General features: G+C 51.2%; 1 protein-coding gene across 2 annotated transcripts in view; it reads left to right on the forward strand.

The window, feature by feature from the left end:
* The window catches only part of CREBBP (CREB binding lysine acetyltransferase), a 1382831-nt gene that overhangs the window by 1039935 nt on the left and 325571 nt on the right, over positions 1-17325 (forward strand). For both annotated transcript variants that reach the window (XM_085628465.1, XM_085628466.1), the window contains 2 exons: positions 1497-1574; positions 3204-3271. In XM_085628465.1, the coding sequence (XP_085484591.1) occupies positions 1497-1574; positions 3204-3271 (146 nt within the window). The remainder of the gene's footprint in view (positions 1-1496; positions 1575-3203; positions 3272-17325) is intronic.

Here is a 17325-nt window from a genome sequence, read left to right on the forward strand (position 1 = left end):
GCCTTAACACGTTCCCAGGTGCTGAAGGAGTGTGTCAAGTCTTTGGGGTAGTCCCAGAAATTGCTCCACTGCCCTTCTGCTGAGATTCAACTGCCTTCAATTAAATCTCTGTAGCGCATCTGCAACCATGTGATATGGAGACGGAGAATATTCTTTCTGGAGTTAATGACCAGGTTTTCACCGACCCAGCCGCCCCACTTTCTTGGTGATCGTGTCTTAGTTCTAGTGGGAGTTGCCATAGGCAACTCCTTTTTGTGGTGTTCAATGGCATATGGTGCAGAGGTTTGACTTGTTTCTCTTGCTTGTATTAGTAGGTCAGATGTTCTTAAGGGATTACTTCATTGGTGTTGAGTTTCTGGGTGGGGGGAGTGGGGCATGTTTTCAGGCCTGGCTGATTGTTGTTGCTGAGGCTTGCTGTTGGCCAGGCAGTTTATGCTCTGTTATGTGCTATCCACTGTTGCTAATTGTCTTACGCTAGTATGTGTTACCTCTGGCTTTAACAAAGGGCTCCACTGAACCAGTGCGGTTCGATCTGTGGTGTGCTGCTTGCCATTCAAGCCTGGATATTTGTCATTGACTGCCACTGCATTCTTTTAAAGTCATGTTGAGCATGACCGTGCAACATCTAGCTCGAGGACCTGCTAGAGCTTCTGATGCAGCCCAGATGGCCCAATGAATCAGTGACGTCTTCCCAGCATTCCTGACCTGGGTTCCAGCGTTGGACGACCTCCCCAGAGCTACCCCACGATGCCTGTAACCTCATCTCGAAGGGTCCACCTGACCGCGACAGGATCCGGTGAAAAACGTGATGCCGAAAGACACCCCTGCACCCTCAACGCCCAGACCTTGGGTACTCAGCAACTATCCAACTTACCTCTCCAGTTGTTGGTTCCCTTCAGTAAGTCTTCTGGTCCGAGCCTTCAGCCTTTTTCCTCAACCGAAGATCCTCATTGACTTCCTTTGGGAGTCTGACGCCTGTTTGCACCCTGCACCTAGCCACCTGTGTGCCGCTGGAGGTGAGCTCTTGGTGCCAGCTTGTGGCCCCCTTTGTGGTGTTCTTTGAACCGAGGGACCTTGCCCTGAAATCGCTGGTCTTTGTCTGCAACCGGTGCTCTGATGAGTACCCCCTATCTTCATTGACTTGCATTGGGCACCCGGCACTACCTTTAACCTCTGCACCCGGCGGCCCCTGTGCCACTGAGGGTGCACCCCTGATTTATTATTTAAAAAGTGCTGCAATTCACAAATGGCAGTGACACATGAGCGATATCTAGCTAAAGATTGAAACTGTGATTGCCAGTTTCTACATTAGTTAACTTTTTGGGCACTTTTTATGATTTTGATTATCGTGCATCCAAACACTTTGACTGATAATGAATATTTATTGTATGTTCTACACATTGTTTCATTATTTAGACAAATGCATTTCTTTATTCATTGTGTGATTTTGAGTTTCTTTTATTATGATAACTATGCTCTTTTCCTCTTTTCTTTAGTTTTGTCGATTGCAAGGAGTGCGGTCGGAAGATGCACCAAATATGTGTGCTTCATTATGAAATTATATGGCCTTCAGGGTAAGAACATATTTTTGAAGTGCTGCAACCCCTCTTTTTCCTAATTTCTGTCTTTTCATCTTTAACAAATGCCTGCACTAGCTTTTTTATAGTGTTTGAATTGCAGCCCTTTAATTGTATTTTCTTGCTTCTCATAACCTGTATTTAAACATCTAATTTAAGATTCTTTTATACAAAGGTCACTACTTCATCGTACTTTTCTTCACTCTGTAAAGTAAGATCCATTCTCTTATACCTGAAATCTCTTTAACCATCATCAGTCTGAACTAAGAACCATGTTAAGAATTTCATATTTTCCAGATTACCTAGATTTTGAAAGTAACCGCTATTTCCAGGTCTATGACCATATGAACACAAACATCAAGATATTCACCTTTAATAAACTTTAAGTATGCATTTGTATTTCTTTTCCAACTTCCCCTATCAAAAGACAGTCTAAATCATCTTGACCCACATACTTATCTCATTAAAGGGACAGTGTTTATGGTCCAGCTTTGTTAGATTGAGCCAATAGTTGCAATTTTCTATTTCAATTATCAATGGGTGCAGTTTTGCTGTATATTCTGTTATAGAATATGCTAGCCTTGCTGTACCTCCATGGCAGTATGTGTTTATAGTCCCCCCCCCCCCCCCCCTTCCTTTTCTGAGTAAAATATAGAATGTCAGTTGAGATTGATCCGATAGGTTCCGACAAATGCCTCCCATCAAAGTTGAGTACATTTTATCACTGGAATAAAATGTTAAGTTTATCACCTCACAACTTGGAAATGATACTTTCTAGTCATTAGTGAGAAAAATAAGTAAAAGGAACACTACCCAAAGGAATGACCGTGTTTTAGGTTGTAGGGTTTAAGGGTTAGGGGTTATCATTATGGGATTAGGTTTGACATTGTAGATTTAAGGGCTTCGGTATAGAGTTAAGAGGTAGGTGTTAAGGGGTTTACAGTATAAAGTCTTCTGTGTTGGGACACATGGATTAAGGTTGATTTGATTACAGGTATAGGGTAATGGTTTGGAAATGATGGTAAAGAGGTTGAGTGTATGGAGTTAAGGGTATAAGGCTAGAAGTTAAGAGCTATGGCTGTAGGTTATAGAGCTTAAGTTGTGGTTTGTTTTAGAGTCCTGGGCATGGAGGTTAAGGGTATGGAGTTAGCTATGATTAAGTGGATTGGTTTTGAGGTAAAGGATTGAGAGTATGTTGCATATGGCTACAAGTATGGCATTTTAGTTATATGGCTAAGGCTAAAAGTTATGGGTCAAGGGCTTAAGTTAAATAATTAATTGATATAATTACCTATGTTTCATGCACCAATTGAAATGTGTTTAAGTTGTGTTGATGTTAGCTATTTTTTTTTAATTAGTTTCTATGTAAAAATACAAGAAATCCGTTTTTTCACAGTAACACTACACCAATGCATTTTTAATTGGAATAAAGTTTTGAGATGATGCAAATTAGTAAAAGCAGATTTAACAAGTTACAATACACTCATGCACTGACCTCACAGGAGGAAGGATTTGTGTTTCCAACAACCTTGCAAGAAATGCATTTGTCAGTCCTCAAAACAATTACAGTGCATGCATGCTGCAGCTATAAGTACCTTTGTTGTGATTGTTCATATTCTGTTGTAGCTTTATCTGTGATAACTGCTTGAAGAAATCTGGAAGAACGCGGAAAGAAAACAAATACTGTGCAAAAAGTAAGTTGATTTTCTCTTCTCCAGTGCCTTTAGATTTTTCAAATGCTGCCTTCAGTAAGATTTTTAGTTTATATATTTTTTACACAAATTAAAAAAGCAACTTAAAAGTTCATACTGCATTTTCCAACCTATTTTAAGTCCTAACTCGCAAGTCATATAAAGTATTTTTCTGCTTGATACTTCCTACTGCATATTCCTCACCCTTAGACTATCCACAGATGACCAACTGAATCTGAAAGGTTAAAATTGTAGTGTTTTCTCATGCCAGAAGGCTGCTTTTCCTGCATGTTGGCCTCATTCTGCCCTAGAAGTGATGATGGAGTTGCATATATGCTCCACCTTTGCACTTCAACGTCTGTTAATTATTTTCAGTGCCTTTGTACTCTGATCAGGAACTTGCTCCCAACTTTTTTTTCCTAGTCAGTTGACTTTTTCATCCTGAAACTACTACTACTTTCCAGTGTACAAGGGAAATACGTCCCTCTCCTAAAACAGGATTGCCACAAACAAATGTCTTTTGACAGCCCTTCCACGATGTGTGCTTCTGATGTTTCAGTTTGGGACACAAAGTTCTGCAAGGAGTGTGCTCTTATAAATCCAGTGGTGATCCGGGAACGGTAAGCGAAGCTTTATGTTGTCAAACACCGAGAGAAGGATGTCCTGCTTAAAGGCGAGGGCATGGACCCGTTCAAGGTCGTTCCAATGACCAGTCGTTTTTGCGGTCCAAATCGTCTAGTAAATCGAAGTGGAAGCACAAGAATGCAAAGTAGAATTCGTCCAAGTCCCACCACTGTCAGCCTGAAAAGTAACATGAACGTTGGGGTGCCACTCAAGCTCGCTTCTCATCCCCCACTGAGGAGGCAGATTTTCCACTAATCCTAATCCATCCAGAGTTTTCAGGACAATACGAGGCATCACATGTTGTGATCTGTGGCACTCTTCCGTGTCCCTCTGACGCGCCTTCTGGCCCCATGGATTCACAGAGGCCTTCATTTAGGTTACTGCCAACCAGTCCAACCCTGGAGCTTTCTGTGTCTCCTGAACCTGCCCTGGGTTCTGCTCCGATGTCAGAGCCGATGTCCAGCACCAAAATCCACACCCGTCCCGTTGACATTGAAGTTCGCACTGGCAGCGCCGAAGGAAGATCCTGTCCCAGTAGTCCTTTCCAACTCTGAGTCACATTAGGCTCTGCCCGACTGAGGTCACTTCCTGAAGTCAGAGCCACGCCCTTTCCTCAGAGCAGCACCCTAGCGCTCCCACAACTTTTCGACTCTGACTCTGTATAGAGTCAGTCACTGTTTGGAGATGACGGTGAAGATGATGAGGATTATTTTCCATCACACTATGATGAGAATTTGTTCATGGACTTCCAGGAGGCCAGTTGGTTCTACGCTTTCTTGACCACTGAGTTTTCTTTTTCTTCTGGAACATCATCTTTTGCCATGGTGATGAGACTGGCAGCGAAGGTATTGGATTTAAAACTGGAAACTATGAAAATATGAACTAATTAATGTATTGACGGAAGCCCTGACTGGAGCTCAAATGGGCACCTGGTCTAAATCTTGTTCCTGTCCAGTGCTGAACATGCAGAATGCCAAGTGCCGCAGGTGCGCCCTGGGCGATCGTGACTTTATAAGGCACCATCTTACAACAGTAATTTTGGTGGTTGATGCTGTAAGTATCAGGGTGAACCTCAATTCATTCCTTATAAGTTCACTTGGATAAAGAATTAAAACTAATCCAAACATTTGGGTAACAGATGTTTTCCTCTGCCAGATTAGCTCTCTGGTCAGTCAGTGCCAGCTGTTTGTTTCAGCGATATTTCCATGCTTAATGTGACATGGTTGGCAAGATCTTGCCTACAGTTCCTGAGGAATTTTGAGCCTACCTGGCTTAAACCATCCAGGATGGACAAGACACAGCCAAATAGATCATATCTGATAGAGACTACTAGCCGCAGATTCCTTAATGTAGAATTATCCCTAGCCATGAGACTGGACCCGGAAAACTTTCTTGCCCAGCATCTCTGCGCGCCGGGGGGCGGCACTTCACGACTCCACCTGATGTCCTCCGCGGGCGTGACGTCAGCGAGGTCACATAAACCCCACCCCGGCGCGCTGACGTCAGTTTCCTTCTTTTCCGCGTGCAACGCGGACCCGGATTGTGTCCTGGCCTTCTTTTCTTGTTTTTCTTGGGTACAGTGTGCGAATGCCTTTGGGCTGTAAAACGTGCTCGTCTTGTGCACGCCAAATGTCCGCGACGGACCCTCACCCCATCTGTATGTGGTCTTTGGGGAAGCACCACGACTCCACATATTGTGAGGCTTGTCAGCAGATGAAGCCGAAGTCCCGGCGGGAGCGCCGGATGAAGCTCCTGTCGGCATGCATGTCCAGGTCGGCGTCTTAGCTGCGTCCGCCCCCCACGGAAGGCTTCAAGAACCGCCGCCTTCATCTCCGACATCGTCCCTCTCCCAGGCCGCAAGGGCGTCGCTCACCTGTTGGTAAGTGTCGCAGTTTGTCCCCGAGGCCCGGTCTCCGGCCTGTTGGGGGGGTGGGTTCTCCGCGGGTTGTGCAGCCCCGCACGTCGGCATCCTATCCGCCGTTCCCCGGCGCGGGGGCGACCAGAGCCCAGATGGAGGCCTATGCGGCAGCCTTGCAGGCCTGTTTGGATCTTCCATCTCCTCCTTCACTTCCTGGGACGTCTGCGGGTCCCTTACCACGTGCGGGGGCTCCTGCGGCGTTGCCGGCGCCGACTGGTTCGGATCCAGGTTTGGAGGATGTGGGGTTCCCTCCTTCAGGACCCGGGTGCCTCTGCCCCGCCGCAAACCCCGCAGGGGTCCCTGTGGCGTTGCGGGAGGTTGCCGGGACTCGGGGCGTGTCCTCGAGTCCCCCTCGGTCCTCTGGGCAGGCGGCGGCCTTGTCAGAGGCCACGGTGACGCTGCTCAGGTGCCGGCGGCTGTCGGCCCTGGCGGCTCCGCAGGGGCCGGCTAGGGTCCGGAGCGTGTCCCCGGGCCCCCCTCGTCCCTCCTCGCAGGCGGCTGCCTTGTTGGTGGTCGACTCAACGCCTTTTGGGCGCCGTTCCCTGGCCGCCCCAGCTCCGGTCTCCTGTGCCGCGAGTTGTGGCGGAGGTCGTTCCGGCGTCCCCTTCGGCGCAGGTCGACTTTGTTCTGACACCGGTCGTGGACTCTACGGCGTCGGGTCGTTGAGTCGTGTTCGGACGCTCCCTCTTCCTCAGTGGTTTGGCGCTTGTTGGTCTTGTCTTCTCCGGAGACGGGCCGCCGCGTTGTGCAGTTTTCCCCGGCGTCTTCCAAAGACGGCTCATTGGCGTCGCCGCGCCCGCAGTCTTCGCCGGAAGGACCTCAGGGTCTCCAGTATTGGGGTGTCTTTCATAGATTCACATGCTTGAATATTCCCCGTCGTCGAAGTGGGAGTCCCACGGTACATAACAAAGCAATGTAGTAATAACATAAGCCTATTAGGCCTACAGGAAAGAAAAAACCATAGAGTTTTCATGGATAGACAACTTGTCACCTTTATAACATATCACTGTCGTTATGTTGTAGGTCAAATCCAGCCAATCAGGCGTCCGCACCCTCTAGAACCCTCTGCCCAGAGACTCAGGCTCTCAGATTTTCTACCGCACGTCGTGTGAAGGGAGTCTCCCTGAGCTTGCTCAGTTTTTTCATCTCATTTTTCACAGAGATTGAGTCTAGGATGTCTTCAACCAAGAAATCCCTCTTCAGACCTTGTGGGAGCTGTGGTAAACTGAGACTTCATTCTGAAGATCCTCACAAAAAATGTATTTATTGTTTGTATCCTGAACATTTGGTTAAGGACTGTAAAATTTGTAGAACCTTCTCACAGAAAACTTTGAAGGACAGAGAGGGGCGTCTCCTTCTGTGGCTACAGAAGCTGAAGACTTCAGAAAATCCTGTTTCTGATGTGGAGAGTGTGTCTTCTATCCAAACTGCTCCCTCTTTCAAGAGGTCTTCTGACTCTCAAAAGGTTTCTCCTCGTCCAAAAATGGCGAAGAAACAGCATGGAGAACCTTCAACTTCAAGAGGGATGATTTCCCCCCACAGGAGTCTCTCTGTTTCCCTGACGCCCCCGAGATCTGATTCTCAGGCGTCTAAGACTCCAGCTGCGCAGTTTTTACCTCAAAAACTGCCTCTCTCGTCGACGAGTTCATCTAGCCTTCCTCCGTCGACGAGAGCTGCCGTCGTCGCACCTACATCGACGACCTCGGCATCTATGTCTCTGAAGACGGCAATGATCATGTCGTCGGCGTCTTCACCGTCGACGCTGGTATCTGTGAAGGTGAGACCCATCTCGTCGACCTTGCCTTTAACTTCGTCGTCGACGAGTATCAAGCATAAGAAAAAGCAGACATCGTCGACGAGTGCTCCGTCGTCGAAGGGTGCTTCGTCGTCGAGAGCGGCTTCGTCGTCGAGAGCGGCTTCGTCGTCGAGAGCGGCTTCGTCGTCGACGGTGGCTTCGTCGTCGACGGTGGCTTCGTCGTCGACGGTGGCTTCGTCGTCGACGGTGGCTTCGTCGTCGACGGTGGCTTCGTCGTCGACGGTGGCTTCGTCGTCGGCGGTGGCTTTGTCGTCGGCGGTGGCTTCGTCGTCGGCGGTAGCCCAACGGCGAATTTCAGCACCGGCAACGACGGCTACAGCTCCAAATCTGGCTAATACCATTGGACACATCAACCTCTCTACTCACACGTCGACAATCGTCTCTGGAGACCCTCATGCCACTCAAACCACCTGTGCAACCTCCTGAGCTGCTGTTTTCATCTGACAATGATGAATATGAGGATGACAGATTTCGGCCTGCTCGCAGTCCTTCCGAGCTCTTGATTAAATGTCAGGACACTGATGATGATGATGAGGAGGATTTGCGACAAGAGGATCTCTCCTCTTATGACACGCATCCGGTTCCGCAACCTTCCATGGCACAATTGCCTTTAAGCCTGATTTCCAATTTGCAGTATATGCTTGATGATTATAATCGCCGTTTTCCACGGTCTGGGCATACCACTCCAACACCACAAACACCTCAACAATCTGTGTTTCATACGGAACCAGTAGTCACACCGACGCCAGTGACTCGTGAACAATCTCTTGGGGTTCCTCTTTTCACGCTTGAGGATGTTGTCGAGGACCAGGATGATGACGCTGACAAGGAGGAGGGTGAGCTGGACGATGCTTCCCTCCTTTCTGACTGGGACAACTATCAGATCCAAACACCTTCTCCCGCTGATCCCGCTTCTTTGGATTCTCCCCCAGTTGACATTGGTGGTTTCCATTTGCTCATGGAGAGAGCAGCTACAAGATTTCACCTCCCTATGACGACTAGAGAGGAAGATTGTTTTTTATATGACTTTAAGGACCAACCTCAAAAGCAGGTCCGCTGCATTCCAATCATTGATTTCATATGGCAAGAGGGCCTTAAAATAATGCAAACCCCTAACTCGATTCCAGCCATCCTTCCTAGGATCGACAAGAAATACAAGGCTCCTCCAAATTCTCCTGCCTGTTTGACTTCGCAAACGAAGCCTGATTCTATCATCACTCAGGCAGCCCAACGCCGATCCAGAAATCCTTCATCGCCTGTGTCGGCACCTCCAGATCGCGAAGGTCGCAGACTGGATGGTATAGGGAAAAAAATTTCCACTATGGCGGCGGCAACGGTACGCGCCGCCAATTCTTTGGCGATCTTAGGCCGCTACGATCGCCAAATGTGGTCGGACATTTCATCTTTGATCAATCTTATTCCCGAATCATCCAGACCAGAGGCTTTGAAGATTCTCCAAGAGGGAGAGAGAATTTCTTCGGAGATTATAGATTGCGCCATCGATGTGTCCTCTTCTGGCTTCCGTCTTTTGGCGGGCGCTGCAGTCCTCCGGCGTCAGGGCTGGTTACGGGCCACGTCCTTTCGTCAAGAGGTGCAAACGAAGATCCTGGACATGCCTTACGACGGCGAATCCCTTTTCGGCCAACATATAGATGATGCCCTTCAAGCAATCAAAAAGGACACTGACACAGCTCGTGCTCTAGGGTCTTTACAATTCAAAAAACAGCCATTTCGAGGCGCAAGAGGTCGTGGTTCCTCTTCTTCCTTTCGAGGCAATTCCAACCAGTACAGGCAAGGACAAGGCCGCTACTCCTCGCAGAACCAACAATCGTATCGGCAGCAAAATTCCTCCAATTACAGGCAATTCAGAGGCAAATCTTCCTACAGAGGAAAGGATTCCTCAAAGAAACAATGACTCTCCTTACCCTCACTCACGGACTCCTCCAAAACTTGGAGGTCGAATCTCCCGCTTCTTCTGCAAATGGTCGCAAATCACCACAGATCGATGGGTTCTCGATCTTGTGCGCAGGGGACACGCTTTGGAATTCATAAAGATTCCTCCAAATACTCCACCAAGAGGTCCCCCTCCTGCACATTTGAAGGAGCTCTTGATTCAGCTAAACATCTTATTGAGAAAGGGCGCGATCGAAGTGGTGCCAAAACTACAGAAGGGCAGGGGGTTCTACTCAAGGTTTTTCCTTATTCAGAAGAAGTCGGGAGAATGGCGTCCCATTTTGGATTTGAGAGCCCTGAACAAATTTATCAAGACACAAACTTTTCGCATGTTGTCCCTACAAGAGGTCCTTCCTCTTCTCTCTCACGGAGATTTCATGACAACCCTAGATCTTCAAGATGCTTACTTTCATCTTCCCATCTTGCCAAGACACAGAAAGTTCCTCCGATTCAGGGTGGCCGGACGGGATTTTCAATTCAAAGTCCTGCCGTTCGGCCTTCGTTCGGCTCCCCGTGTGTTCACAAAAGTCCTTGCACCGGTGGCAGCTTACCTTCGCCTTCAGGGAGTCCAAATCTTTCCCTACCTAGACGACTGCCTTCTGAAGGCAAAGTCCTTCGAACTAGCGTCAACACATACCCGGGTGTGCAGCTCCCTGTTCCAATCTCTGGGCCTCACGCTGAACTTGGAAAAATCTCAGTTGCACCCAGCTCAAAACAGACTGTTCTTGGGAGCCATTCTGGATACAACTCTAGGGAAAGCTTTTGTGTCGCACGAACGACGACAACGTCTTCGCAATCTAGCGGCCTCTATCCATCTAAAAGAGTTCGTTTCTGTCCGACAGTTGAAGTCATTCCTAGGGATGTTGTCCTCCTGCATTCCTCTAGTCCCTCACTGCCGCCTGAAGATGAGACCTGTCCAAGAAGAACTGGACAAGCAATGGGCTCAGGTCTCCGGCAATTTCAACGACCTAGTCAGAGTTACTCCTCGCCTCAGAAAGGCTCTTCTATGGTGGACTCACGAAGAACATGTCTCCTCGGGCGTCCTTTTCTGGCGGACTCTCCACAATTCACCCTCACCACCGACGCCTCTCTCGAAGGTTGGGGCGCTCACCTGCAGGGTCTTACTGTCAAAGGCAGGTGGTCTGTTCATCAAAAGACAAGACACATTAACCTGTTAGAATTACTGGCCATCTTTCTGGCTCTGAAAGCTTTCCGAAGCATCATTTATGGAAGCACGGTATTGATCAGAACGGACAACACAACGTGCATGCATTATATCAACAAACAAGGAGGCACGCGGTCCGTTCTGTTGTCCCTTCAGACCCAAAGGATTTGGAATTGGGCGATTCAACACCACATCGCCCTCACTGCAGTCCATGTTCCGGGAGCGTCAAACATACTCGCGGATTCCCTAAGCAGATCCTCCACGACCAATCACGAATGGGAATTACACCAACCCATTCTGGATCGCATATTCCAGCTATGGGGTCCCCCGAATCTGGATCTCTTCGCAACCTACCTGAACCGGAAATGCCAGTTCTACGCAAGTTGGCTTCCCCAACCAAAGTCATGCGGGAATGCCTTTTTGATGAACTGGTCCAAAATTTATGCTTACGCCTTTCCACTGATACCTCTAGTCCCCAAGGTCCTATGGAAAATGAGGAGAGAACCCTGTCGGCTCATCTTAATAGCCCCCCGATGGCCTCGACAAATATGGTTCACGGAGCTGCTGCTTCTGTCTCAGTGCGACCCAATCATGCTTCGTCCTCTTCCGAATCTCTTGACCATGGAACACGGTCAAATTTGCCATCCCGATCCTGCGTCTCTACACTTAGCAGCTTGGAACCTGAGTACTTTGAATTTGTGAATATGGACATCCCTGTGGAATGCAGAGAAGTATTAGCAAAAGCTAGAGCTCCCTCGACTGTAAAAACTTACAAACTCAAATGGAAACTCTTTTGTTCCTGGTGCAGTGATGTCACAATTCATCCTATCCATTCCAAGCCTGAACAACTACTACCTTTCTTTTTGCACCTCGCAAAATCAGGCCTGTCATATGCTACCCTTAAGGTCTTTTTAGCAGCGATCTCACGATTCCGCCAAGATGGCTCGAACTCCCTTTACTCGTCAAGAGTAATGAAACAATTCTTCAAGGGACTGTTTCGTATGTTTCCTCCGATATGTCGGCCTCCTCCTCCTTGGCATCTAAACAAGGTATTGGCGCAGCTGATGAAATCGCCTTTCGAGCCTATACATAAGGCCAGCCTCAAACATGTCACCTGGAAGACTTCTCTTCTCCTGGCGCTTACATCCTCTCGCCGGGTCAGTGACTTGCAAGCTTTTACCATTAACCCTCCTTTTCTTCAATTTACTAAAGACTCTGTTCTGCTTCGCACCAATCCGGCCTATATCCCGAAGGTGCCATCTGAATTCCACCTCAATCAGCTGGTTGTTTTGAAAACATTTTTTCCTAATCCTCAGACGTTTGCAGAAAAGGCACTTCATTCTTTAGATATCAAGAGATGTCTCAAATTCTATCTTCAGAGAACTGCTGCCATTCGAAAAACTGACCAACTCTTTGTCGCCTACGGGCGCATGCGGCAAGGTCATCCTGTCACCAAACCATCTATAGCACGTTGGATATCCTCTGCTATTGCCTTTTGCCATCAACAAGCAGGAAAACCTCTCGCTGCTGCTGTGAAAGCGCACTCCACAAGGAAGGTTTCTTCTTCCACTGCGCTGTTTGCTGGAGTTCCTCTTCAAGCCATCTGTAAAGCGGCGACATGGTCCAGCAGACACACCTTTACGAGACACTACTGTCTGGATGCTGCAGACAACACGGATACAGCTGTGGGACAGGCAGTCCTTCGTAATCTTTTTAAATAAGGCGAGCCTCTGTTGCTTCCCTCCTCCTGCATACAAGGTACTTTTATTTCTTTATATATTTATGTATAAGATGTTATAGATATATTTATATATATATATATATATCTAATATATATAGATAGACATCGATTTTATGCATATAATCTTTGCACTGTCTATACTACTATCTGGCTTCTTCTGTACCTTGTATTATTCTGCTACTACTGCTCACTACTCTTATTCAAGCATGTGAATCTATGAAAGACACCCCAATACTGGAGAAGAACAAAAGTTACTTACCTGTAAACTGTGGTTCTCCAGTATTGGTGTCTTTCATAGATTCACATGCGACCCACCCACCTCCCCTCAGAGGCTCTTCCTTGTATTTGACTTTATGTCACTCTTGTGCTACGAAAATCTGAGAGCCTGAGTCTCTGGGGAGAGGGTTCTAGAGGGTGCGGACGCCTGATTGGCTGGATTTGACCTAGAACATAACGACAGTGATATGTTATAAAGGTGACAAGTTGTCTATCCATGAAAACTCTATGGTTTTTTCTTTCCTGTAGGCCTAATAGGCTTATATCTGAAAGAAACACGTTAGTTAGATTCCTCACCTTAGAATATCCCCAGGCGTCAGACTGGATCCGGAAGATTTTTCGTCAGCAATACCCCTTGCGCGTCGCTAGGCGTCGTCTGCGGCTCCGCGTCCGTCGTCGGCGTCGTGCGCCGGGATGACGTCGTCGGAGTACTTAGACGCCGCCCTCGCGCGCTGACGTCAGTTCTTCTTTTTTCCGCGCCAGTAAGCGCAGATCCGGGAGAGCTACCCCTTTTAGTCTTTTTTGACTAAATCTTTTTTGATCATTTTTGATCCTTGTCTGTCGACATCTGGTGCCGGTAGGATGCCTGGGTTCAAGGCTTGCGAGGATTGTCATCGACTGATGTCGGTGACCGATCACCACCGCCGGTGCCTCTACTGCTTAGGCCCCGACCACGACGCGGAGTCGTGCAACGACTGTCAGGCCCTGACTTCGAAGGCTAGGCGGGAGCGGTCCCGCAAGCTTCTCGAGCTTCGCCACTCGGCTCCGCGTCGTGCGCGATCCCGGTCCAGGAGGAGGTCCAAGGATCGCTCGCGGAGCCCTAGCCGACGCCATCGATCGTCCGGCTCCAAGTCGTCGGGTAAGTCCAAATGCTCAAAGAAGTCCAAGAGGCGACATCGCTCTTCGGACTCCCCTCGCCGGTCGCGCGACTCGGCCGAGGGTCAGGGTGGTTCCACCCCCGCGGCTCCGGCGGAGCCGCAGGTGCCGCGTCCGCCCCCATACCTTCCGGTCCCTGGGGCTGACGCGGCGCCGGCGGAGATCAGTGCCTTCCTCTCGGCCATGAGGAGCCTGGCCCTGCCGTCGACGCCCGCTGGCGCGCCTTCGGGCCCCGCGGACTCGAGTGGGCGACCTCGCGTGCCGGCGGCTCCGGCCCCGGCGCCGTCGACGACTCCGGTCTCGACGCCGCAGGTCCCCGCGGGGCCCATGCCTGGGCCCCAGTCGACGCCGGTTGACCTAGTCACTCCTCCACCGGCGCCGACGCCTGAACCACCGGCGCCGCCGACGCCTTTGACGCCGACACCCCAGTTTAGCCCTCATCCGGACCCGGCGCCGGCGCGGCGTCGACCGACGCCGCATCCGACGCCGCTTGAGTCCTACCATCTCTACAGTCCGGTTCCGATCATTCCTCCTGTTTATCAGGAATCGGAAGAAGGGGGCGACTGGGAGGGGTTCGAGGACCCTCTGGCTGTTCAGTCACAGCTTTCTCAGGACTGGGCAGATGAACTGGGGGAGGCCAGTGGGCTGGACACCTCGCCAGACACTGGATTCACTTCTCCTCCGACCGTGGCTTCGGAGGAGGGTGCAGCATTTTCTGTGGTGCTGCGCAAGGCGGCCGAGGCCCTTGGGCTCGAGTTGCCTGCCGTGGCTGTGAGGACTAAAATCCTCACTGAGGTGCTTCAAACCTCAGCAAGCTCCACTGAGCCTCTGCTGCCGTTCAACGAGGCCCTCACTGACGTTCTGCAGGGCACCTGGTCCAAGCCCTCCACAGTTCCTCCTGTGGATAGGAACGTTGCCAGGCGCCACCGCCCTGCTCCGGGCGACCCCAGTTTCCTGTCCCAACACCCCACCCCCGAGAGTCTGGTTATCCAGGCCTCTACCTCCCAATCCTCCTTCCCGACCGCTCCGCCGGACCGGGATTCCAAGAGACTCGAGCAGTTTGGCAAGAAACTGTTCTCGTCCCTTAGTTTGGGCCTGCGGTCCTTAAATACCGCCTGTCTCTTGGACCGTTATTCCCATTCCCTGTGGGATACGGTGGAGGACGTGCTGCCCCTGTGTCCGGAGGAGGTCCGGCCGCGTCTTACCCAGGCTTTGGCCGATGGGAGGGATGCAGCACGGCACGCCATACGCTGTGGGCTTGACACCACGGACTCGCTGGGTCGGGCGATTTCCACCACGGTGGCGCTCCGCCGCCACGCCTGGATGCGGTCCACGTCATTTTCCGGGGATGTCCAGACCACCCTCATGGACATGCCCTTTGATGGCACTCGCCTGTTTGGTGAGAAGGCGGACAGTGCGCTGAACCGCTTTAAGGACTCCCGGGCTACGGCCAAGTCCTTGGGCCTCTCGGCTCCGCGGGCGCACACCTCCGCTTTTCGCCCCTTTCGTGGCCAAGGAAGGGGCGCCTCCTCACGTCCGCAAAGCCACCAGCCGCAGAACCAACCTGCGCGCGGTCGTGGACGTGGCTTCCGCCGTGGCGGAAATGGAGGCCGACGTGGTCAGCCCACTTCCACCCCTGCAGCATCCGCCTCAAAGCCCTCCTAGTCCGAGCTTTCAGGCCCATACCACGCCAGTGGGCGGCAGAGTTCGCCATCACCTGCTCCACTGGCGGTCCATAACATCGGACAGGTGGGTGCTGCAAATCGTCCGAAGGGGCTACTCCCTCCCCTTCGAGACGACCCCTCCAGCCATGCCACCGCAGCACCACCGTATCTCGGGGGATCATTTGGATCTTCTCCGCGAGGAAGTTTCGGCTCTCTTGGCCAAGGGGGCCGTCGAGCGCGTTCCGAGTCCAGAAGTAGGTCGTGGTTGTTATTCCCACTACTTTCTGGTTCCCAAGAAGGGCAAGGGGGGCCTACGCCCTATCTTGGACCTCCGGAACGTCAATGCCTTCCTCCGGAAGGAAAGGTTCAAGATGCTAACGTTGGCTCAGGTTTTAGCTGCCCTAGACCCTGGAGACTGGATGGTAGCGTTGGACTTGCAGGACGCATATTTCCACATCCCCGTCCTGCCGGCCCACCGGCGTTACCTGCGGTTCACGGTGGGCCAAGAGCACTTTCAGTTTACCGTGCTCCCCTTCGGCCTCACCAGTGCCCCTCGGGTGTTCACGAAAGTGATGGCGGTGGTCGCAGCTCATCTGCGCAGATCAGGGGTTCCAGTCTTCCCCTATCTCGACGACTGGTTGTTGAAGGCGGGCTCGCCCCAGGCAGTCGTCTCCCACCTCCAGACTACGGCGGATCTCCTGCATTTGCTGGGGTTTTCTATCAACGTGCCGAAGTCACACCTGAGTCCCTCTCAGAAGCTCCTCTTCATCGGAGCGGTTCTCGATTCGGCGCAGTTCCGGGTCCATCCACCGGAACAGCGGGTCCGGGATATACGGGCCCTGATTCCCATCTTTCGGCCTCTATCCCGGGTTTCGGTCAGGCTAGTGTTGCGGCTTCTGGGGCTGATGGCCTCCTGCATCCTACTAGTGCATCACGCCAGGCGGCGCATGCGGGCTCTGCAGTGGGACCTGAAGTTTCAGTGGGCCCAGCATCACGGCAACCTGTCCGACCATGTCTTGATCTCGGAGGGCACTGCACAACAGTTGCAGTGGTGGCTCACGGACCGCGAGTGGGTCAAGGGCAAGAGCCTCTCCCTTCCCCAACCAGAGCATGTCGTAGTGACGGATGCGTCCCTCCTGGGATGGGGTGGCCATATGGGAGAGGCGGAGATCAGAGGCCTCTGGTCTCCGGCGGAGTCTCGTCTCCACATCAACCTGTTGGAGTTGAGAGCGATCCGGCTTGCACTGAAAGCCTTCCTTCCCTCTGTCAGGGGAAGTGTCGTGCAGGTGTTCACGGACAACACCACCGCCATGTGGTATTGCAACAAACAGGGCGGGGTGGGGTCGTGGACCCTTTGTCAGGAGGCTCTGCGCCTCTGGACATGGCTGGAACACCAGGGCGTCACCCTGGTGGTTCAACATCTGGCGGGCTCTGAACGCCAGAGCGGACGAAGTCAGCCGCCGGTGCATGATGGATCACGAATGGCGTCTGAACTCCGAAGTGGCGCAAGGCCTCTTTCAGCAGTGGGGAGAGCCTTGGTTAGATCTATTCGCCACCGAAGAGAACGCGCAATGTCAGCAGTTCTGCGCGTTGGAATTTCCAAGGCGGCACTCGCTCGGCGACGCTTTTCGTCACGAGTGGAGTTGCGGTCTGTTGTACGCCTTTCCGCCTATACCACTTCTGCCCAGAGTGCTGAAGAAGATCAGGCACGACCGGGCCCAAGTCATCTTGGTGGCTCCGGATTGGGCACGAAGATACTGGTATCCCGAGCTACTCAGTCTGTTGACCGATCCCCCGATACGTCTGCCCCTTCGGGAGGATCTTCTGTCGCAGCAGCAGGGGACGGTCCTCCACCCGAACCTGTCCAGCCTCCACCTCCATGCGTGGAGATTGAGCGGCGGCAGTTGATGCCATTTGACTTGCCTCCTGAAGTCTGTGATATCATTTTGGCAGCCAGGCGTCCCTCCACAAAGTCGGTATACGCCTGCCGGTGGAACAAATTTGTGGCATGGTGCACAGCAAAG

The sequence above is a fragment of the Triturus cristatus genome, chromosome 10, assembly GCF_964204655.1.
Source record: "Triturus cristatus chromosome 10, aTriCri1.1, whole genome shotgun sequence".
NCBI classification, from domain to species: domain Eukaryota; kingdom Metazoa; phylum Chordata; class Amphibia; order Caudata; family Salamandridae; genus Triturus; species Triturus cristatus.